Source organism: Peromyscus californicus, unplaced genomic scaffold, assembly GCF_007827085.1.
Source record: "Peromyscus californicus insignis strain IS unplaced genomic scaffold, ASM782708v3 Scaffold_4__1_contigs__length_199733344, whole genome shotgun sequence".
In the NCBI taxonomy this organism is placed as follows: domain Eukaryota; kingdom Metazoa; phylum Chordata; class Mammalia; order Rodentia; family Cricetidae; genus Peromyscus; species Peromyscus californicus.
Window position 1 is genome coordinate 33,698,216 of NW_026294562.1, and position 23,299 is coordinate 33,721,514.

A 23,299-nucleotide genomic window follows, 5' to 3' on the forward strand; every position below is an offset into this window, starting at 1 on the left:
CAAGGATCCTCTCGGGACTCCATAGCCAGTTTTGAAATAGTCACCAGCATCCAATCCCACACCCCAGGGGCCCTTTTGCCATCTTTCACTTTTCTGTTTTCACTCTCCCCACTTCTTACTACAAGGTTTTTCTCTCTTGTTCCTTAGGATTTGACAACGGGTCCTGTGGAAGGGCTGACACACTTTTAGGTTAAAAAAGAAAGCCAAACAAATAGGTCCAGAAAGGTGAAGAGTCTCTCTGCGGTTACCAGGCTCTGGAGTTTTATGGGAAGGAGCGTGTGCCGAACAGAGACACTAGCTGGCCTGGTGACCAGGAGCCCGCCCCTATCCCTCCCCGCCCCCTCCGGCGCTCACACTCAGGAAGCAGCTGGCTGCGGGCCGGCCCTCGCGGCCGCACACACATCCACACTCCTCGCCGGGCAGCCTCCCTCCCGCCCTCTTCCCCCTTCCCCTCTCCCTGCAGCGGCGTCCCTACTGCGCCGCCCGGGCAGCCCAGAGCGCGGCGCGCAAGGGCACGGGAGCCAGGGGCCGCGCACCCCGGGGCCGCAGCGGGCCCGGGTCCAGGCTCGCACCGGCGCTCTGCAGCCGGGACCCAGCTCAAACAGCCAGCATCCCGAGCCCGGCCCCCTCCACGCATCCCCTCGACCCAGAGCGGGGATGAGCGCCCGGGGCCAGGCACCAAGTCGCCACTCAACTTTGTAAAGACATGATTGGAGTGTGTCTGTGCGGAGCAGCGGGGACAGCGAGCTGATGCCGAGAGTCGGCCCGCTGCCCTGCCTCCTCCTTCCCCGGGCCGCGGCCGTCGCAGCCGCCGCGCGCGCACACACGGCCATCGGGCCGCGTTTCCGCGCTCCGGCCCCGGGCTTGGATGCGAGTTTTCATTTCCGAAGGAGGCAGAGCCCGCGTGGAGCGCTGAGGGGCTCAGCCCCCCACCCGTTCGTCGCCAGTGCTGTCACGCGCGGGCTGGCCGGGAGAAGGGACTCAGGCGCCTAGCTTTGTTGTGGAAATCCGGTTACCTGGTAAGTGGATGCCATAGGAACTTTGTTCCGCAGGCGAGAGACGGAGCGAGAAGGCGCTAGAGAGTGTGGGGGCGGTCAGGCTCAGGGATGCAAACTCGGGCTTAGAAATAGTTGGTGCTCGCCGGCTTGGTGGCGTTCGCGCGGGTTTGAGGACACGAGCACCCCAAGTCTCCAGACTCGGAGGGCTTCTAGAGACCTAGGCACACCTTACCGAGGCGGATAGCAATACTCATTTAGCCATCAGACTGGCTGCCAGTTACCTAAGAGCGCCGAGTGTAGACGGAAAGGAAACCAACAAGGTGTTGAAGTTTCGCTTATAAGGAGAGTCTCTGTGCCTTTTAAAAGAAAACACAGGTCCCAGAAGGCGACACAGTCCGGGCCAGTTAGCACTCCGGCACGGTGCGCGCCATCCCTCGGGGTTCTACTTAAGGGAAACTTTGGCCAAGTGGGGAGTGATGGGGTGGCTTGAGGTCTTTCGCTCAGAGTCGGGGGAGTAGTTGTTTTTCCGGCTTCCACGTGTTTGTGGAGCGCCACGAAGGCTGTTTTCCACTTTTGTGTTCCATCCAAGTTGGTATGCCCATTGTTCAGGGAGGTCCTCGGGTTCGGGGACACAGCTACTAGCCGGGAGAGGTGCAGCGACCCGCAGCCGCCAGATTTTCAACTATAACCTCCCACGCCACGAAATCGCAGACACATTCAGACACCAACACTCCCCGCCGGGTTCGTCACCTCGCGTGTACATTTTTATGGGCCGGGACAAAATGTCAGCACTGTTTGGGGAATGTCTCAGTCTCGGGGACTTTGTCCTGCTTCAAGACTCTGGTCCCTATAAATGACCCTGTGTCTATTTTGAAGTCGGCCGGGACCACTTTCTGGAAAGCGTGAGTGAGCTGTTGGCAATCCTAGACACACACCTTGCCCCAAGCGACAGTTCCCAGTTACTCACTAGAGCTGACAAGTCACCCAGGGGACGAGGAACTCACCCAAGTGTCTGAAAACCTTGGCCCGGGTGGATTTGTCATCCTATGGATGATTCAAGTAGGTACCTGGAGGGAGACATTGGGGAAAGGGTTCTGGCTCGACGAGGTCGCGCCCTTGGACTTGGTAAGTAGTGTGTTTGGGAGGCGACAGCAAAAGGACACCGGGGGCGGGGGGGGGGTGCACTCGCACCGGACGCGGGTGGGGTGCGGGGCGGTGCGCACACAAGTGCGGCTCCCGGGGCTTCGGTCGGTCGGTCCCGGCTTCCTAACTGGCGGCTGGCGGCGGCCTTTCTGCCCCCGATTTACTCAGTACGGGGTTGCACAACAGGAAGCCGGCACGAGTTTGTTTTGTTTTGTTGCGTTCGCTCGCTCTCTGGCTGGCTGACACGCCGCGGGTGAGGGGCGGGGGCAGAGCGGGGGCGGCCGGGTTGCAGCGAGCACCACTAGGGGCCCTGGCGCCTCCACCTCCGGTCCCGCCCTCGCTTACCTCCGGGGAGCCCAGGGGCCAGGACCCAAGACCCCCGCGGGGCAAAGGTGTGTGTATTTGTGTGCGTGTGTGTGCGTGCGCGCTTGCTTGCTTGTGTTTGTGTTGTTTGTGGGTGGGTGTTGAGCCCAAGCGGGCTGTCCACCCACTGTTCTGGGCCTGACGTCTAGGCCCTGCAGCCCCACCACCACTCCTGACTCCTCTGCCCTGTGTACCTCTCTTCCTGGCTTGGCCTCTTTGACACCAGCTTGGTCCTGTGGGATAGAGGGTAGGGGGTCAGTTCCGGAGTCCTAGGGAGCAGTGTCCGCAGGGACACTCCAGCAATTGCAACCCTGTCTCTCCTGGAGAGGACACCTTCCCAGCCCCGCAGAGCCTCTTTCTAGGACATCTCTTGAGAATTGGGTTGGTGGTCCTAGTGATTCCAGAGTTGGCTAGCAAAGAGAAGGTATGTATACAGCTCCCCCCAGTGGACCAGTTCCCTTTGGGTTATGGAACCTGGAGTCCCCCAGTGGGAACTGTTAAAAGTCGGGGGGGGGGGGGTGTCGGGAAGCGGGGAAATCAAGACCCTGAGACTCCAGGGGCTTTGCCCAAGAACCCCTGCCCAACTTAAGCATCCAGGAAAAACACTAGAGTTTCTCAGTTGAGAGCGGTTCTTGGCCTGAAGGTGAACTCAAGACAAATGCCAAGTGTCTTCTGTCCGGCTCTGAAGCTCTGATGAGTCATGCTTTCTGCCTTGGGTGGTAGCCAGGCCCGGTCCCCAAATGTCTCCTTGCCCACTGGACTTCACTTTGTAGACTCTATGAGGAACTCTTAAAATTGTAAAAATGGACTTGAGTTTAAATTTTAACACCCCCCCCCCCACCTCGTTTGCAGTGAGGCTACATAGAGCAGGAGAACCTGCAAAAGTTTGCAGAAAAACAATGAAAGTTGTGTCTGGAAACGTTGACATGATCTAAAGTGAGAGCTGTGTGAGAGTGTATGCCCACCCCCTTTCTTCTCCAGTGAGAACTGCTTACATTTAATGACTTTACTAGAATTTACCACAGTTTTCATCGAGAATATTCTCATTCTTACTGGTACCTTATTCATTTCTTTTCTTCCATGCCAGGAGGACTCCGCCCTTCTTGAGATTTGAGTTAGTTAATTCTGTGTGTTCTGGGATGATGCCCTCTCTCCTCGCTTCTCTTGAGGTCACTCTGGTCATTGGTTCTACCAGAGTTCCCATTCAGATTAGCAGAGGTTGGTTAACTGAGGATAGTTGGTTTGCTTGGGAGAAAGTGGTTCTTACTCTAAATGGGAAGTAACTCTCTTTCTGGGATGCACTCCACACTCTACCTAGTTGCTGACCATTGGATTTGGGATGTTAGTGTTTAGTTCTCCCCGACTGTATGAGTTATTTTGAAGGAGCAGATCCAGGAAGAAGGGCCAGAGCACACTCTTACCCTTGGAGAAGTCATTTCCTGTGTTTCTGCAATTATTTTTCTATAGAGGAAGTTATATTATAAATAAGGAGTCAATACAGGATTAACCCTTTTATGTTTGGCTAGTTCATAAACTCAGTCAGGACTGAAGGGAAAAAAGGCACATAGGTAGTCTTTGCAATAAAAATACGATGACATTCTTATTCCAGGAGAGACAAAATGGAGTCTTTAATATGACATTAAGATGAGCTGAATTTTTATAAAAGATGCCCAAGTTTTAGGTTTTCCTAGTTACCCACTTACTTTAGGCAGAGTTGACACAAAAGCCAACATTTTTATTGAGACAGAACAAAATATCCATGTGGAAGATCACACCTGTTAGCTTCATAAACAGGACACACCCAACAAACTGGCATCCCAGGAGCATCTCTCACAGGCCCCTCCAGGGACTGCCTCCCTCTAAGGTGGTGGTTCTTAATTTGTGGGTTGCATATCAGACATTTGCATTATAATTCATAACAGTAGCAAAATTACAGTTATGAAGGAGCAACAAAATAATTTTATGGTCGGGGGTCACCATGCCATGAGGAACTGTATTAAAGGGTCCCAGCATTAGGAAGGTTGAGAACTACTGCTTTAATGTAACATTGCCCTCACTTCTAACACTTGTGTGAGTTTGCCAGAACAAGTGTCTTACGGAATTGGAATAGTTCTAGCTTTGTTTGATCTGCACGCGACTTTATAGTAGGTCAGATAATCTGGGTTTTCCTTTAAAGGAGATGGGAGCAGTTTGGCGTAAAGAAAGTAGTTGTTTGAGCCTTACTTAAGGTGATAGGATTAAGGAGAGATACAAGTGAAATGGATCATATCTATACCTGTCGGCCAGTCTGGTACCTACCTTTGTAACATGCCTGGTGTGATTCCGGGTGAGCAGGAAAAATGTTAAGAGAATGCATTGGGTAGCCCTGGTATGAAGGCCAACACTCCACAGCAAACATAGTTCTAGTACTGAATCGACTGTGAGAATTGTCTACCAGAATGTCAAGATTCAGGCAAGAATATTGTGTCTACCCAGAGGATGGGACAGAATTTCTATGTTACTTTTTCCTACTTAGAGAACAGAAGAGAGATGGGAATGAACAGGCTAGTAGAAAGCATATGGCTTTAATTAAACTGGATCTTCAGGTCACAGAGCATGGGACTCATTATTGCATTGTCACATGTCACTTATATTTATTCAGATAAATGATGAGGGCAAACTATAATTACATATCTCACTTTTATTTTCTGCGTAATATGAATAACATAAATGTAGTAAATATGTACATGTGTAAATTAGTATTGAAATATATGTATGCTAAGTCATGTGTGAAAAGGATAGATATGTAAATACATTATATGACTATCTCTAAATACAAGGGCTGGGGGGAGTTCACATATAAACTAGTTATAACCGCAAAACTCAATGAAAGGAGACTTTAGACAGGGAAATGAAACATAGGCAGATAGCCACAGAGCACTGAAGAATGGTAGGAATGTGAAATGAAAAATGTATGTGGAGGAAAATAGTTAACATTTGTTGGGCTCTTTATGTCCTTGGCACTGTACTAAGGATGTGACATACATACATTTTCTCATTATTGCTCTGTAATGCCATAAACAGCACACAATAGTATGAGTATCGCCATTTGACAGATAAGAGCCATGGAGACTATAACACAGGAGTGTGAAGGGCATACATACAGTGTGGGCTTGGAGAGTGCGTAGAAGCGGGCTTGTAGGTAGTTCAGTTGGCAAAACTCGTGCCTTGCAAGTATGAGGACCATGAGATGAATGTTTTTCCAACATTTTCAGCATGACAGTATTCTAGAACCTATGTAAAAATGTAAATATGGTGGTACACCCCTGTAATGCCAGCACTGAGGAGGCAGAGACATTGGGGATCAGTTAAGTGTAGCTTAGTTGGGGAGCTCGGGGTCAATATGAGACCTTGTTTCAAAGGAGGCGGAGTGCATTCCTGGGGTTGACACCTGAGGTGGTCATCTGTTTCCCACGTGTGTGTGCTTGTACCTTTCCTCGTTGATCTGCACACATACAGACTTGCATACATGTATACACACATCCACCCACAGACGGAGAAAGAGGAAGCTGGGAAACTCTGGAGGTAGGCTTCAAGACAGTGTGCTAGAGCAACAATCTGACTATTTTCTGTCTTGGGAACAAAATCGGGGGATTTGTCTGCAAGGCTTGAAATCTCAGGGACACTACCTAGCTGGGTGCGTACTTGAGATGAGGAAGGTAGTGAGGCCATTCTTGTCTGCTGTGATCTGTAGGCCGAGAACATGAAAGGCTGCATGTTCCTTCAGGGGCAGCAAGCCTTAAGGAACTTTAGATGAGCAGATAGGCTGGAGCACAAGATCTGACCTTGTCCCAGGCTCCTTGATAAAGTGGCCAGTATTTCTGAACATCAGTGGTTTTTACAGTTCTGAGCCAGAACTTCCAAGTTTCATTTCTAGGCCTGTTGAATACTGTACACAGAAAGCCAACTAGAGTCCAGGGCTGAGTAGGACTTCTGCTGTTTTTGTGTGTGAAGAAATAGATGAATGTTTTCCCAACCTTTTCAGCATGACCAATAGGCTCCACTCCTGTCTGTAACTTGGCTGAGTCATTCATGAAGGTTTAAACACAATTTTTAATAAATATGTTGTCATGTTGGGTAAAGGCCTAGTCATTGTTGTGGACATTCATACTTCTTCCCTGATGTCAGTGAACAGAATTAACTTGTATAAAACTTCTGTCTACCAAGGACTAAAAATACTTAACAGTGGTTACTTTTCAGCAGTTACTGTGGTGAAGGAGAGAAATCACTCAGTCCACGTGTGACAGAGACTCTTTAGCAAGTTTGACTTTGGTTTGAATGATCAGCTTTGCTTCTAGAATCTTCTCTAGGTAGCTGTTTCTTACCCTTTTGAGAAAATGGTGGTTTTAGCCTTAAAAATAGCCATTCCTGTGGACTGAGTGGCAGGTTATCCAAACCAAATGACAAGGACCCGCTTTCCATTTGGGCATAGTCCACGTCCCCTGTACCTCTTTGTGTGAGGATGGATTTTCATGGTTTCTTTACAAAGAACATTCTCTAGTCAGTGTTCATGACTTTTCTGTACAAAGAACATTCTCTAGTCAGTGTTCATGACTTTTCTGTTTTTCAAGGAAGAGGGCTTTGTGTCTTAAATGATGGCCATGTGGGACTCAGTCCCAGTAGTGCAGGTAATTAATTCAGGGGTGACGTCATAGGGGATGAGTTCATATTTTCCATTTCAGATTCTTCGTCTCAGGATCTGATGGTTAACTCATATTAAGAACACATTTCAAAAACACAGAGTCCTGAAAAACTGAGTTGTGTTAATATATATATGTGTGTGTGTGTATATATATATACTTTTTTTCCATATTTTGGTTTTTCTATGGGGCATGGCTTCAATCTTGGGATAGATGTCTACACTCTGCAACCAGGAAGATCTCAAAGTAATCCATAAGTATTATTCCTAATGATTTATAGGTAAGGATGTTTATCTGCATGCATGTTCACCACATGCATCCCTTGGAACTGAGTTACAGACAGTTGTGAGCTGGCCTGTGGGTGCTGGGAACTGCACCCCGTCCTCTGAAGAGCAGACAGTGCTCTTCTTAACCTTTGCACTGTCTCTCTAGACCCTGCTGTCAGTCATTTTGATGCTGATGCTCTTGGTTGCTCAATTGCTACTTATCAGCACAAATGATCAATCGCTCTCCACTGAGAGTTGATAGATAGCAGTGGCTGAAATGTAGCTTTGTGTTGTTTGCCCTTAAAAAAAAATAAAGCTAGCTGGGTGGTGGTGGCGCACGCCTTTAATCCCAGCACTCGGGAGGCAGAGCCAGGCGGATCTCTGTGAGTTCGAGGCCAGCCTGGGCTACCAAGTGAGTCCCAGGAAAGGCGCAAAGCTACACAGAAAAACCCTGTCTCGAAAAACCAAAAAAAAAAAAATAAAGCTGAGGCAGAGGCAGGAGGATCTGTGAGTTCAAGGCCATCCTGGTCTGCAAAGGCAGTTCTAGGACAGCCAGGGCTACATGGAGAAATTCTGTCTCAAAACAAAGAAAAGCCTAAAATGTCAAGCTTCTTCATTTTACACTATTTTGGTATTTCTTTTACCTTGATTTTTAGAACCTGGCTGTACCCACAGCTGCTGTTTGTAGGTGTTTGAGGTCAGCAAAAGAGTCCAAATGGTTTTCTTTTTCTTTCTTTTTTTTTTTTTTTTTGAGACAGGGTTTCTCTGTGTCGTTTTGGTACCCATCCTGGAGCTTGCTCTGTGGATCGGGCTGGCCTCAAACTCACAGAGATCCGCCTGGCTCTGCCTTCTGAGTGCTGGGATTAAAGGCATGTGCCACCACTGCCCAGCCTTCCAAATTGTTTTCTAACATGAGGTTTTATTTCATTTTATCATGACCCACCATAAAATAGTGTTTATCTTATCCAAAACACACTGTGCATACAGATAGGTACACCTGCAAAGAAATGAAATAGAACAGTTCTTGACCATTACTCTTGATGTACTCTGATAGCTGCAAAATAGATTGCAGTCTGTTCTATTTATTTTATAAAAAAAAAATTTACTCCCTGTTGAGAAACTGATACCATAGGCCGTCAGGGGACTGCTGCCCAGTGTGCAAAACACTGCTTTAGAACGAGTACTTGGGTAACTGTAGGCCTAGGAACTCAGCATATCCCCACCTGTGCCGTGCTGAGGCATGGCCAATCCATGACTGCCTGTCCAGACATCCCTGTTTGTGCTGAGATGTTTTTGGTTTCAAGTTCATGCTAATTTCTTATGATGATGATTTTGTTTTTGCACTGACTGACCATTCTTTCTAGGGCCACAGCTTTCTAGACCTTTCTGTACTCACTGATGAGTTAATGACTGAAGCAAAGTAACAACACCCTTCTCAGTAATTATTGCTAAATCCAGGGACATTAGGAGGCTAAGAGAGTCCTGGAGATGCACTCAGGTGTGGAAGGTGCGTTCTGGGGGGAGAGCTGATACCTAGCTCCATTGTCCTTCTCCAGCACGGTCTCTGGGAAGATGCTGATTGTCTACCAGCCGTCTGGTCTGTAATCACTGTCCTCGTCACCACAACTACTACCTGGATCTTCAGAATGTTGCTTCTGACTTTCAGACTGACTGACTAGGATGGGTTCCTGAACTAGTTGGCCGCACCTGTCTCCTCTTCTTCTGTTAGGCCTTGGCCATGCCCACTGCTCACATTGTGAACATCATAGTTACAGACTTAAATTTAAAATGCACTGTTAGTTATCTTAGTCCATATGCTTAAGAAAAATTACCTTCCTTTTAGAGGCAATTCATAAATACAAAACTTAGAATAGTTACAATATGTTGATCATGAATTAGCTTAGAGTTTGGATCCACAGACACATCCAAGTTGTGGGTTCTGTTGAAGGGGGGCCCTAATGCAGGTTATAGTGTCTCTTCTGAGTGGTCTTTGGAAGACTTGGGTGGAATGCCTGCTGGAGACACTCATTTGTCTTATTGATTAGTGCTAAAGGGAAATCTCTGATTTCATCTTACCAGTGAGTGTGTTGGTAGACATCGGTACACACTGATGTTCAGAGTAAATGTGGTAATGTGCTAATAGTCTTCATTAGGACTTGAGAATACTTGTGTGAAAAGATCTATACGCTTCTTTGAGTTTCTGCTCTAGAGCTCAATATGAGTTTCTTTTTGTGAACCTTTTGTGGCTTTGTTGGTTCCAGTGCATACAGTTCCGAACCCATACAAACAACTCTGTTTTGCTGTGGATCCATTCATCCTAATAGAGGACCTTCCAGTTTGGGTCTAGAGAAATGATAGTGTCCACATTCGATATATTTCCTCCATCATATCCTCCAGCTTCATGGACTCATGTTTGCATTTCCCTCTTGTTGAAATTGCAGACAAGAATCACTTTGATTTATTGGTGACATCTAATATAGCTGTGTTTATATTGTTGCCAATAAAATGACTTACATGATTGGTTTTTGTTTATACAATCTTTACTGAGGAGTCAGTCACCTGTGTTAGAACAAGGTACATTCTGCTTATTAAAATGAACTCTTGGGATATAAGAACATTCAGCTCTATCTGTCCTTGATTAAATTGCAAAATCTGCTTCACACTGTGGCCGTGCATGAGAATACCTTATATTATCCATCAGTAGGTTTTTCATTTCTATATTCTTCTGGCTACAAAAAGCCGTAACAGGAGAAGCCCAGGAGACTAGCACGGGCCTGTTAAACGATGAACGCCGTGAAGTTGAAATGACAGAGCTTAATGAAACTATACAATCATTAACCCAGACAGGGAAAATGAAAAGGGTAACGTGTCATAGTTGCCACACATGCATGCACGCACGCATGCACACGAATACACACATGCACGCACACACAGGCACGCATAAACTGTAAATCGTGCACACATTTACTTATATGCATATACATAAATATGGTCATATTCAGGATCAGTTTACTTCCTGCCCATTATTTGTGCTTCATTAACAGGATTTTTTTTTTCTTTTTTTGGTGCAGGGTAAGAAATGCTCTCAGCATAAGGAATGGAAAATGTAACAAAGGCTAAATGTAGCCTAAGGAAATGAAATGATGTATGAAAATTAATAATTAACTGGCTCATCAGATGAATTATGACTCTAGATGAGTCTATTAATGGTATTTACTAAGAAAGGGCCTTTGGCTGTAAATAGGCACTGTGGAACTTGTTTCTGGAACTTTCTTAAATGGATGAGTTAACATTGCTTTCATTTGTTTAATCTCTCTTAATCCATAAGGAGCAGTGCCTGTAGCCCTGGGAAGAAGGTAGAGTCATGATTTTATATTTTGATCAAAGTTAGTGCTTTTCCAGAAAAGGAGCGGCATTATTAAATGGTTTTCTACCTTGGTTTCCTTAGGGGTTAGGTCACTTCCTCTCTAACCTGAATTATAGGAGTGTGTTTTAAGAGGTTGAAAGTTCTCAAAAGGAAAGATTTAGTAACTCATTAGCAGAGTGAACATTTTCATTGTGAGACCCAATGGGGTATAAAAGTCTAAATATGGCAAAGTGTCACATAGGAAAAACCTGAAATTTATATTTCTGGATTCTCTTTGCCTTTTCCTTTAAAAATTCTTTGTCCATTTTTCCTTTTTTTTGGTAGTCTTGAGTAGAGGGTTTGAGCATAAGACAGAGGAGAAACTTGTGAGAGATTTTAAATAAAAAGAGGGGGCCGGAGAGATGGCTCACTGGTTAAAAGCAATGGCTGCTCTTGCATAGGACCCAGGTTCAGTTCCCAGCACCCACATGGCAGCTCATAACTTCCTGTGTCTCCAGTTTCAGTGGACTTGACATCCTCTTCTGGGGTCTGTGGGTGCCAGTCAGGCACATGGTGCAAATACAACACTAAGACATATAAAATATAAGTAAATGCAGCTTGGTTAAAAAGAGGTTCTTTTAGTGGAGTTTTCCTGGTTAAGTTTAGGATACTACTAGCTGTGATTTTTTTTTCTTAGCAGAATATAATTTAGTGCTGTATTTCATTGTTGTTGGTTAGTGCCGTCTTTGTGCATGGTGTTGGGGAGGGCCGGCCCTCCCACTGTTGTTTAATTGGGTTGGTAGAGAGTGCCACTGTTTTTCCTTCTCTGTCTACATAATTCCTCTAGCTTTAATTGATAAAGAAATAGATGCTGCATCTCCATTTGTTATTATATTACATGAGTGTTTGAAAAATAGCACTCCTTATCTAGAGTATTAGAAAAACCCGAATATCAAGAGACTCTGGTGAATGCATTTGTTTGCCCCAGGCTTTTATGTATGGAGAACTGAGTCCAGGGAGCTGGTGACTTAGGTATCAGCTCCTTAGCTTCTCCAATACTTCCCACTGATGCTTGAACACATGTCTTTCCTAAAACCAAGTGCTTCTTCACTCCTGCTTTATTACCCAGTGGGCTTGAAATGGTATTTGATCAATGGCTTAGCTCAAAAGTATATAAAATGTTACACTCTGAGAAAACTAAATTGATTTCTAGGTTCTAGTATCAAATGCTTGAAAGATTTGTTGACATAATTCACGTGAAAACTTGAATTTTAGACATATTTCCATATACAGTTTCTTTCTTTTCATCTTATGTCTTTTTTCCCTCATGTAGTTTCTATCTTTTCTTTTTCTTTTTTCTATCTCATGGGTGGTTTTGCTTAACTTACATGCTGTTGACCTATTTTTCTGTATTAATCACTTCATTTTTTTGATTTTTTTCAGTTATAAAATTTAAGTATATTTTGTTGCCTTTTTAAAACCTGTTTCAAACAGGAGTGCAATTTATATAAAAAAAGCAAAATAAATATTCATGTATGAAATGTCAGTATGAGTACATGATGCTTAATTCTAGTTCTTGTTCCTCTCATTTCTTTCTTGTGGATCTAATGCTGGAATACTTGGTGATGTGGTTTTGATACATATTTTGATGAGAACTACTTATATATGATGCTGGTGCAAAAATGACTGTTGCTCGAGTTTTCCTGCCTGGCCCACAGTCAGGACAAATCTCTCTCACCCGCCAGTCCCAAGCCGCTCAAACCCGATCAAGTAAACACAGACACTTATATTGGTTTCAAACTGTATGGCCGTGGCAGGCTTCTTGCTAACTGTTCTTACAGCTTAAATTAATCCATTTCTATTAATCTATACCTTGCCACGTGGCTTGTGGCTTACCGGTACTTTACATCTTCCTTGTCCTGATGGCGGATGGCAGTGTCTCTCCCCCAGCTTCCTGTTCTCTCAATTTTCCTCTCTGTTAGTCCCGCCTATACTTCCTGCCTGGCCACTGCCAATCAGTGATTTATTCATTGACCAATCAGCAACACATTTGACATACAGACCATCCCACAGCACCTCCCCTTTTCTTTTCTTAAAAAGGAAGGTTTTAACCTTTACACATCTCTAAAGTCAGCTTAGTATATTTGGGAATTTGGGCGTAGCTTCTCTTACTACTTCCTGCTGGAGGGGGGCGCTGTATCTTCTGGGGAAACAAAGAAAATTTTAGGATCATGGAGTAGTCCGTGAGGCTGTATCATCTGGGCTAGTTGCCTTGAAACGGTTCTGGATGTTGGATCATCTGGGCCATGGTGTCATCGGAGACCTTTCAGGGGGTCTTGGCTGATCAAACCTGATGTATCTTAATCTGGAACAAATCCATAGCCTCTGGCTTTCTGTGGAAACAAAAGCAGAGCCTCCTTTCCAAAGCAACATATCCTTACATCTAAATTTTGAAGTCAAGGTACCTTTAAAATATACATTTTGGCATAACTCAACAGTTTTTGTAATCAAATGTTTTTCTTCAGTTACAAATATCAAAGAGAAAATAATCCAGATTTTCTGTGTGGTAGCCATCTTTACGTGGCTTATTTTTTTATATTAGCTTGAGCCTATTGCTTTAAACTGCAGCCTTCTAAGCCTGAAACGACTGGTGTTGTGGCTGCTGGCTCCGCCCACTTTAGCTTTCCAACATGGCGGCGGTATGCTTACCGCCAGCTCTGGGAGCCATTGTGGGTCTATGCTTTTATCCAAGCAGCATGTAGCCCAGAAACCTCTTTTTTTTTTTTTTTTTTGTACTAGCAAAGGCTAAATCCACAATGTAGCTTAATGTGCCACTTGTAGAGGCCTCATTCCCGCCATACTGCAGGTCGAGCACGCACGTTAGGAGCCAGCCAGTAGCTCAAACCGGCAGCTGCCGCTCATTTGAGAGAGACAATTAGGAAGCTGTTTTTAGCTCCGTTTTAGAATCTTTTTTCTCAGTTTTTAGGTGGAAACTCTTGCCCCACGTTGGGCGCCATTTGTTGCTCGAGTTTTCCTGCCTGGCCCACAGTCAGGACAAATCTCTCTCACCCGCCAGTCCCAAGCCGCTCAAACCCGATCAAGTAAACACAGACACTTATATTGGTTTCAAACTGTATGGCCGTGGCAGGCTTCTTGCTAACTGTTCTTACAGCTTAAATTAATCCATTTCTATTAATCTATACCTTGCCACGTGGCTTGTGGCTTACCGGTACTTTACATCTTCCTTGTCCTGATGGCGGATGGCAGTGTCTCTCCCCCAGCTTCCTGTTCTCTCAATTTTCCTCTCTGTTAGTCCCGCCTATACTTCCTGCCTGGCCACTGCCAATCAGTGATTTATTCATTGACCAATCAGCAACACATTTGACATACAGACCATCCCACAGCAATGACTCCTCAAAAAAAAAAAAAAACCGGAAATGATCACAGTCAACAAATCTGTAGACTCTCGCCACTTGGACATGCTTTAACTGACTACAGTCATTTTGGACCGTTCTTCATTTTCAAAAGTTTGCCAATATGGCATATTTCTTGCTTTTTTTCCCTTTTGATGGATAGTGAACAAATGCTTCCTTGGAAAGTTCAGAGTGCTCAGAAACCACTATTTTATGAATGAGTGGAGACTGGATAATGATTCTGATTCTTGCTCAAGATCAGCCAATCAAGGGATGAAGAGAGTGACTGGTACAGCAGAGGTGCACATAACGGACAGTGAGTGGGGCGTTTTCCACAGTCGAAGAACAGACTTGGGACCACTTTGTAGCAAACTCTGGTCTTACTGTTTCATAAAGGAACTTCAGTCATGCAAGTTTGGATAACTTAGACTCGTCTTTCCATGGGACCTGTGGTGGCAGGGGAGTAGGAGTGCTAGCTGTATGACAGAGAGAGTTGTTGTCTGTCCCTTAGGATTGGCAGCTAAATGTCATCAAAGGATGGGATTCTTGGCAAAGCAGAGAAATAAAGAGTACATTCTGAATTTTACATTTGAATTACATTGAGAGCACCTCAACATGTATGGTAATTTTATGGAAAACACAGTGAACATTTAAGTATTTTTTGTTTCCTAAAATGGTGAAAGGAAACAATGTCCTTGAAACAGTTTTCGTTCCTTGGTAGCCTTCCCATGATGATTGGTGCAGTCATTCCTTTTGTGTCTTTTAGAGTTGAGTTGAAAATATTTGTTCAAGACCTCAAATGGATCCTACAGGGAAAAACAAATCCCAAGACTTACCCTATTGAGGACATATGGATATTATTGACTTGTTCTCAGTCTTCATTTCCTGTGTTTATTCAGCCGTGGCTGCTTCCTATGACTATCTTGTCTCTCTAAAAGACACATTGTGGCTGTTGCAGACATTTTCAGTAGAGGCACTATGGCGTCACTTGGCCACCTCCTTGGACCTACTCTGGAGAGAGTTGTCAGTGGGGGGAAGAGCCTTCCTTAGTTTTAGACCAGGGAGTGTTGATGTCATCACATACAAGTAGAAAATGGCATTTGGTGGACACATTGGTAATTTTTTTCTGGTCCCATTGGAGGCTTCCTGACAGTATAGTATATACGGTAATACAGTAGGGCTTTCTGTGAACATACTGGCACCCACCTTTAAGAGCTCCTCTTCTCCTGTGCTTTCCAGGAGGTACTGTTTATAGCTCTCTCCTCTCCCAGACCCTCACATGGAAGGTGGAGTATTGTGGCATTGAGTTCATTTCTAGCTCCATAATTCAGAATCAATATGATTCTAAGGTCTTGATGCTGTTGTAAGTATTTAAATGTAAGGCTCTATGAAAACTAATAGTCCCATGCCTAGAGTTCTGATCTTCTGCAAATCTGGGCACTATGAAAATACTTCTCTTAGAATGAACATGTTGGCTTTGTATATGTTGACTGGGAACTTCAGAAGTTTAGTGTCACAGCTCCCAGAGGCTGGTGTTCTGGCTTTCCAAAGACACACTGTAGGGAAAGTGGAGTGTATGTACCAATCCTTTGGGAGTAGAGTAAGTTACATTTTGTAAGCCGTCCTCAGTAGACTGGTGGTACCTGCTGAGAGTACCATATTGAGAAGGGCACAGTGACAAACAGAACAATGCAGGGACTCATAATACATGCCTCCCATGAATGCAGAAGTGGAGAGTCCTTGCCAAGGAGCTGTGTGTTTTATGATCTTGTTCTACATAAGGGGCTAGTTTGCCAAGTGTGGTTTTGTTGCTGTTGTGGTGGTGGTGGTAGTGGTGGTGGTGGTGGTGTGAATGCTGTACAAGTTGAAAAATTGCTGTGTCTTATTTTCAGTTTTACCTTTCCCAACGCCTGTATTTGCTTTTGTTTTAAACAGACTTACCACCTATTCCATGGATAAATTACTTGACTTGCCCTGAAAGAATCAGTAGTGCCGTTGGACATTGACCATATTGGCCTTAGGGCTTTCACAATGAATGGAAGGTCATGTGGCATGAGTCTCCATCGTGCGTCGAGAACCCCACAGGGGCCTGGGTTGCTCAGTGGTCAACATATTCCTCCCATCAGAGCCCACTCAGGCACTCCGGGCCCCTCGTCCTGTGCCAGCACACCCAGCCCCACCATTGGAAGTCTTGCTAACAGCCTCCATCTCAAGATGTCCTCCGGAGCAGGGATGGCTCCTCAGAGCAACATGGCGGTGAGCCCCATCCATCTGCCTGCCCTGAGCCCCAGGAGACAGTTACTCACCAATGGGAAGCCTCAATTTCAGGCCACTCAGACTGGTGGCATGGCATCATCACTTACTATAAAACCCAAACAGCAAGAATTTGGAGACCCCTTTTCTTCAAATCCCGAGAAAGGTAGGATTGTCATTTTGGAATCTTTTAGAAATGGAAACGTTTTATCTCCCTCATGTCTGTTCACTGCCAGCTAGTTCTATAGAAAATATATGTAATTTAACATCAAAGTCAAAGTTCACAGTCTCATGCTTGGTAAGGGGTTGGGTGTGTACTTGTGTCTGTGTGTATAAATGCTAAATACAAATGTGTGACACCTTGGAATGTGAAGCAGAGGAGAAGGTACAGCAGAAAGGTCAGCTCAAAAGGGAGATAGTGGGGGAGGTGATGAAGGGGACAGGAGCAAGGTGACGAAGTCTGTCTTCTGCATACATGTGGCTCTGCCCTGGCTTACAGGGTGGAGTGGATTCTACAGACCATGGAGGTCAAGGCTGAACCAGAACCACTGCTGGTGTTAGAAGTACTAGAAGAAAAGCTGTGCTTAGAAGGAAAACTGTTAAAAGAGAGACATTGTAATAACCAGTAAAATAAGGAGTTAGTAAATATAAATAAGAAAATGAAGAGTTTAATCAGTACAGGGAATAATGCATAATCCGTTCCCCCTTAACGCTGGGGCTTGAAACCATGGCCTTAGAGTAGCATGCTAGGCAACTGCTCCACCAATGAGCCCTGTCTCCAACAAGAATAATAAACATGTATCTAAATTTTGTGAGGGACTAGAAACCTTGGTTAATTTGAAACACAACATGTGGTTTTAGTCTAGTAGAGATTGGGTGGGTTACCAGATATTTCAAATTAAAGAGTAGTTGTGAGGACTAACAAAGTATTTGCACGACACTTTCTCTAGCAATTGGTGTGGACTTAATGAGTGTATGCTGCAGATGGTGTGTGTGTTTAGGCCAGGGAGAAAAGGAGCCTGAATCCTCCATAGCTACAGCGTTTTATGTGCAATAGCACTCTGTATATTCCTTAAGGTACTTTATCGTTTAGTATTTAAATGTTTGTATTAAAAGTGCTTATACTGCTCAGTAGAGTTACTAACAGGCTACTGAATGGCCACATACCCTGTTAATTAAGGTGAATAATGATTTATAACAGACATGTAGCCAAAGACTTGTTTGTCTTGGTGTCTGTGTATTTTGGTGTATGGAGTTTTTGGCATAAGTGAAGAGATTTAAAAAAAAAAAAAAACCAAACCAACAAAAAATGAAAAACCCTACAACAGTAAGCATGCATGTAGCTTTTATATTTCTCTTATACTTTCGTATTATCGCTTTCCCTATTAATTTACATTTAGTTTAGTTTCTGTTTGGAGTAGTTTACTCTCCTAGAGGTACTGGTATTTAAGTTCAGGTAAGGTTTCCCTGGGGGGTCCTTTCCAGACTAGTCTGTAACTCTCAGGCCACTGCGCTCATGGGGTTGAGCGCTGTTTTTTTCCTATCAAACGCTTCTGTTGGGTTGTAGAGGCATTGCCCCACCGACACCTCTCACCTCATCTTGACCAGTGATCTGCAGCTTGCTTTTATAGGCCCTAGTGTTTGTCCACGTGACTGATAGTGGTGATGGTGATAGTATTAATAACCTGCATTTCTCCTATCATGTATGTATCAGGCTGCGTGTGGAAATGCTTTCCGACATAGACTCAGCGATTGCTTGCAACAGCTCAGGATGTGTCCCGTACTTGATTTAACTAACGAGGGTCCAAAAAGAACAAACTCTTTGGGGACACTGACTAAGAAAGAGTTCGGGAATGGTACTTTGATAGAAGCCATAATTATAATCCTGGTTGAAAATGTGCTTCAGGAACTTAGGTTAAGGGAGCCTAACTTGAGTGAGTCATCAGGGCCAGCATACCTTGTAATGCATGTCGAGCAAGTACTGCCTCCCAGTTCTTCCCCTGAGGCTTGCTGGCTCTTAGCTAGTAGACAGTGCCAGGCTTCCTGTCGGCATGCTTGGAGCATGAGTTCTCACAGACAAGAAGCTGGGGACAATCTGAAGTTATTCCTCTCAGCCTTGAAGCTTGGATACCATCCGTGGTCTTGGTGAGGCCAGAAGTGGTTGAATTGTTCCTTGCAGATCTTGTCAGAATTCATAAATCAAGCCAACAGCCAATGGTCTGGGATTGTGTAAACTCCATCTGATCATTTATTCAACAAATAATTATTGAACTTATATTGTGGGGAATATAAGCCATTGTTCTGGAAGACTTGTATGTAAAATGCAGTCTTCCCCTCAGGGTGTTTGAGAATTTAGACAAATATACTGGTAGTTACAAAGCACAGTGAGGACTCTGAGAGGGATATACTCAGAGCAGTGTGTCAGTCTTTGTGTGTATGAGTATGCGTGTGTGCATGGGCAGGCAGGAGTGGAGTCCAGAGGTCAGTGCTGATCTCTTCCTCAGTTAGTCTCCGTTTTCTTTTTTTAAGACAGTGTCTCTCACTAATGAATATGGAACCCCCTGGTTTTGCTGGAAGGGTTGATCAGCATACTCCAGGGATCCCATCTCTGCTTCCCCAGCTCTGGGGTTACACACGTTTCGTTACTCCTGGCATTTATGTGGGTGCTGGGGACTCCAAATTCAAGTCCCCAGGCCTACACAGCAAGCGTTTAACCAACTGAGCCATCTCTCTAGCTCCATCTATCAACTCCTGAGAGGGCTCCGTGGCCTCCTGACAGGGGGATCAAGGAGGACAGTAGCACATCTAGGCACACATTTGGAAAGTGAGGTGCTAGCCTCGTAACTGTACTCAGCTGTGTGTACGAGAGTGTATGAGTGTGTTCATGCATGAGCTGGCATGGCATGTGTGCATGTGGGGGAGCTTTCTAGCATTTGTTTTGGGTAGGGAGAAAAACACAACCCAAGCCTAGAGGGACGAGATTTCTGCCTGACTCCACATGGCTTGGAGGTGTAGAGTTTTTATAAGAGCTGATGCTGGAAGACAGTAAACAATGCAACATATGAAGTCTTGAGGGACTCACCAAGAAGTGTAGATGGGTGAGGCTGCTTTGACCCTGGGGCAGCATGTAACTCGGGGAATACCAGTTGAGGCTTCCAGAAATAGCTTGAGAATGTATATGAGAGAGAGAGCGAGAGCGAGAGCGAGAGAGAGAGAGAGAGAGAGAGAGAGAGAGAGAGAGAGAGAGAGAGAGAGAGAGAGAGAGAGTGTGTGTGTGTGTGTGTGTGTGTGTGGTGTGTGTGAATAGAAATAAAGAGTCTTATTATTAGGAGTTTGCTAATGAAATTGTGGTGGCCCAGGACAGTGGATGATTTAATTCCAGTCAGAGCTGAGGGCCTGAGAACCAGAAGAGCTAATGGTAGAGTTTGTGTCCAAAGGCCAGCAGGCTCCAGACTCAGGAAGAGCCAGTATTTCAGTGTGAGTCCAAAGGCAAGAAGAAGAAACCAGTGTTCCAGTTCAAGAGCAACTAGGTAGGAAAGGCTGTCCTTCATGTTGGGGAAGAAGCTTTTGCTCTGGTTAGACTTTCGGATGACTGAATGTAGTCTCTCATCACCAAGGAGGGCAGTACCCTTCCCCAGTCTGCTGATGTAAATGTCAGTCTCATCCAGAAACACCCCAACATGAACACCGGGAATAATGTCTCACCAAACATTTGAGTACCTTGCAGTTCAGGCAATTCACACAAAATTCACCACAGCAGGGCCTCATTGCTTTGGGATGGTGTGTAATTTACACAGTAATAAGAAGAGCCTTTTCTGAGTCCAAGAATGATTGCACTGATTCTTGGGACTGTATCCGGAGAACTTAGGTTCTTGAGGATGTTACAGAGGAACACTGGTGGGAAGTGTAGATTTGACAGTGTTATTTCTGTTGATTAAGGATTACATTCCACTATCCTGGAAACACAGATAACAGTGGCTTCAGCATCCTATGGTGTGGGTTCCAAATGGTACCTCAAGGTTACTGGGGTACCACAGTGAACTTAAAAGAGTCCTAGGATACTTAAAAATTTGAAGGAATCAGAGAGATACACAGCATTCTTGCTCACCAGGTAAACTTCTTGCTAGTGGAGATGGACACTTTCCATAGTAAATTTCATTACATTCCTTTTGGTGATGTTTGTGAAGATACAGTCTCAGGGAAAGCAAGCACTTTTTATTGCTGTTCCTGAAAGCATTACTCACTGTAGCCAGAAGGTAGATGCGCACATGTCCATCACAAGATGAGTGTGTAGACATAATATGATGATGCATGTATACTCAACTTGAAAAGGAAGGAAATTCTGGCACATCCTATAATGGATAAACCTTGAGTAAACTGTGCTGAATCCAGTATATCAGCTTCAGAAACATGCATTTTGTGAGTCCACATGGCTTGGAGGTGTAGAGTTTTTAATAAGTATAAGGACTTGGAATTGTGAAGTTTATAGAGACAGGGGTGGTTGCTAAGAGCTTGGGCAACAGGAAGGAGAAGCTAGTACTCCGTCGGTACAGAGATCTGGTTTGAGGTAAGAAAGTTTCGGAGTTTGGTGGGTAGCTTGTTTTTTAATTTTTAAAGTAATTTAATTATTTAACGTTTGGGGTTTTCTCTGAGAGAGTCTCAAAGACTGACCCTGCACTCACTTTGTAGCCTAGGCTGGCCTTGAAAGGTGAGGCAATTACCCCTGCCTCTGCCTTCTGAGTGCTGAGATTACAGGCATGAGTTATCACACTGGGCTATTTTACTACAATTTTAGGTGACATGTAGATGTGAACAGGCCATGAGCATGGTGGGATCTGCCTTTTTCTAAGGTTTGGGAAGTGGTAGGGTATACCATGGGAGCATATGTCCCTCCTGAAACGGTGCCTATTGAATCAAACAGATATGCTATTTTTCTTTTAATTTATGAATATTACTTTTTAAAGCAGCTAATAAGTTGCTAGTACACACACGCTGTTAAGTGTTGACACTCGACTCCTTAATAAATGTGGCTGTTAGGTGTTTCTTGGGCCTGAGGGCACAATAAAAACACAGAGACACTTGGTTGGCCTCTTGGAGTGCCCAGGGCTTGTCATGAGGCCATTTTTCTTAGGGGTCAGTGTCGGCTACTCAGCTCTGCACTCTCAGGCCCGGGACTGTACCGTGTTCCTCTTGGCTGCACCGTGGCCGCCTCAGTCCAGCTCTGACCAGAATCTGCCTTCTGAGAAGAGGGGGGAGGAAGGATAAACGGCAGAAAGAGAAAAGGCTTATTTCTCTCGATTCTGTACCTTTTAAACAGCTCCCTGGGAGCGCCCTATCCAGTCATCTCCACTTCCGTTAGCCAGTCTTTTTATCAAGTGCTTCTTAATGAGAAAACTCACTGTTGGGTCTCAGTGTTTTGGTCCTTTTTTTTTTTTTTTTGGCTTTACATTATTTTGTGTTGTGTTCTATGCTAACTAAACAACTAGTTTATTATTATTATTATTATTATTATTATTATTATTATTATTTTTTGGTTTTTTCGAGACAGGGTTTCTCTGTGTAGCTTTGCGCCTTTCCTGGAACTCACTTGGTAGTCCAGGCTGGCCTCGAACTCACAGAGATCCGCCTGGCTCTGCCTCCCGAGTGCTGGGATTAAAGGCGTGCGCCACCACCGCCCGGCGATTATTATTATTTTTTTGAGACAAGGTTTCACTGTATAGCCTTGGATGGCTTGGAACTCAATATGTAGACTAGACAGGCCTTGAACTTAGTGATCCTCCTGCTTCAGCATACCAAAGTGCTGAGCTTACAGACATGTGCCACTAAACCTAGATTAATAGGTTTGACTTCTCAGCATTTTGCCACAGTTATCTTTTTCAAATATTTTGAACTACTAGGAAATAAGTGACAGACACTGTGACATTTCATCTTAAAATTGGCATTCTTCATGTATATACACAAATGCATGTTAATCATAACCAAGGAAGTTAACTCAGAGAACAGACTCACTTACATATAATTATGTCTTAGTGTGCATTCCATAATTTATTTTATCCATACATTATTTTCTCTCTCTACTTACAGTCTAAGCACCCTTTCTCACTGTTTTTTAATTTAGATGGCTCTAATCAAGTTTGAGTGTATTATATATGGCTATCACAGTATCTCAGGTTCCTTTTTTAGTCTCCTCAGTTCTCCCACCCCACCCCCCCATGCATTTTTCATTTGTGCTGGGTTCAGGTTAGCTCTTCGCTCACACTTGTTTGGCTGACCATTCCTTCACCATCTGACTCAGGTTTGAATCCCCTGAGCTCACTGCAGCCACTTGGGCTGAAATGGTGAGCCCTACGTTCAGAAAGAGGGGCCCTGTCTCAGCAATAAGGTGGAGAAGGATTAGCAGATGACCAATGTTAACCTCTGGACTCCACACCTACATGCACGAGTGCACACCTCCCACATGTTTGCGCACACACACACCCCCAAATTAAAAAGAAGAATATGGAATAGGTGATTGGTGTGTGGCCCACAGCCTTACACCAGGAAACATCAGGTGCTCTTTGTCCTAGGACTTACCTGGTGAACACCATATCGTCATCAGATCACTGCCTTGCAGACACGTTTCCCGTCAAAGTTAGTCAATGACGTCACATTCGTGAGCCTTTCCGAGCTAACCGTCTGGTCTGTGTTTGGGTCAGGCTCTCTTTGTTGAGTGTGGTGATGATGCTTTCTGACTTCGTCAGTCCTTGTATGGTTATAATAGCTGGTGCCTTACTTTCAGCAATACAGTGACAAAATTCTTGATAGATGCCGGACATCAGAGGGGAAGGATTTGTCTAGT

The 23,299-nt window shown here is 44.7% G+C and overlaps 1 protein-coding gene across 2 annotated transcripts in view; it reads left to right on the plus strand.

Moving 5' to 3' along the window:
- The first annotated feature begins 423 nt into the window (after positions 1 to 423).
- Glis3 (GLIS family zinc finger 3) overlaps positions 424 to 23,299 on the plus strand; it is a 444,325-nt gene continuing 421,449 nt past the window's right edge. Inside the window, exons 1-2 of one of the 2 annotated variants that reach the window (XM_052763408.1) lie at positions 424 to 1,019; positions 16,144 to 16,627. In XM_052763408.1, coding sequence (XP_052619368.1) covers positions 16,240 to 16,627 — 388 coding nt within the window. In that variant the 5' untranslated portion in view covers positions 424 to 1,019; positions 16,144 to 16,239. Of the gene's footprint in view, positions 1,020 to 16,143; positions 16,628 to 23,299 lie in introns of those variants that run through there. The other variant, XM_052763409.1, reaches the window with a different exon arrangement.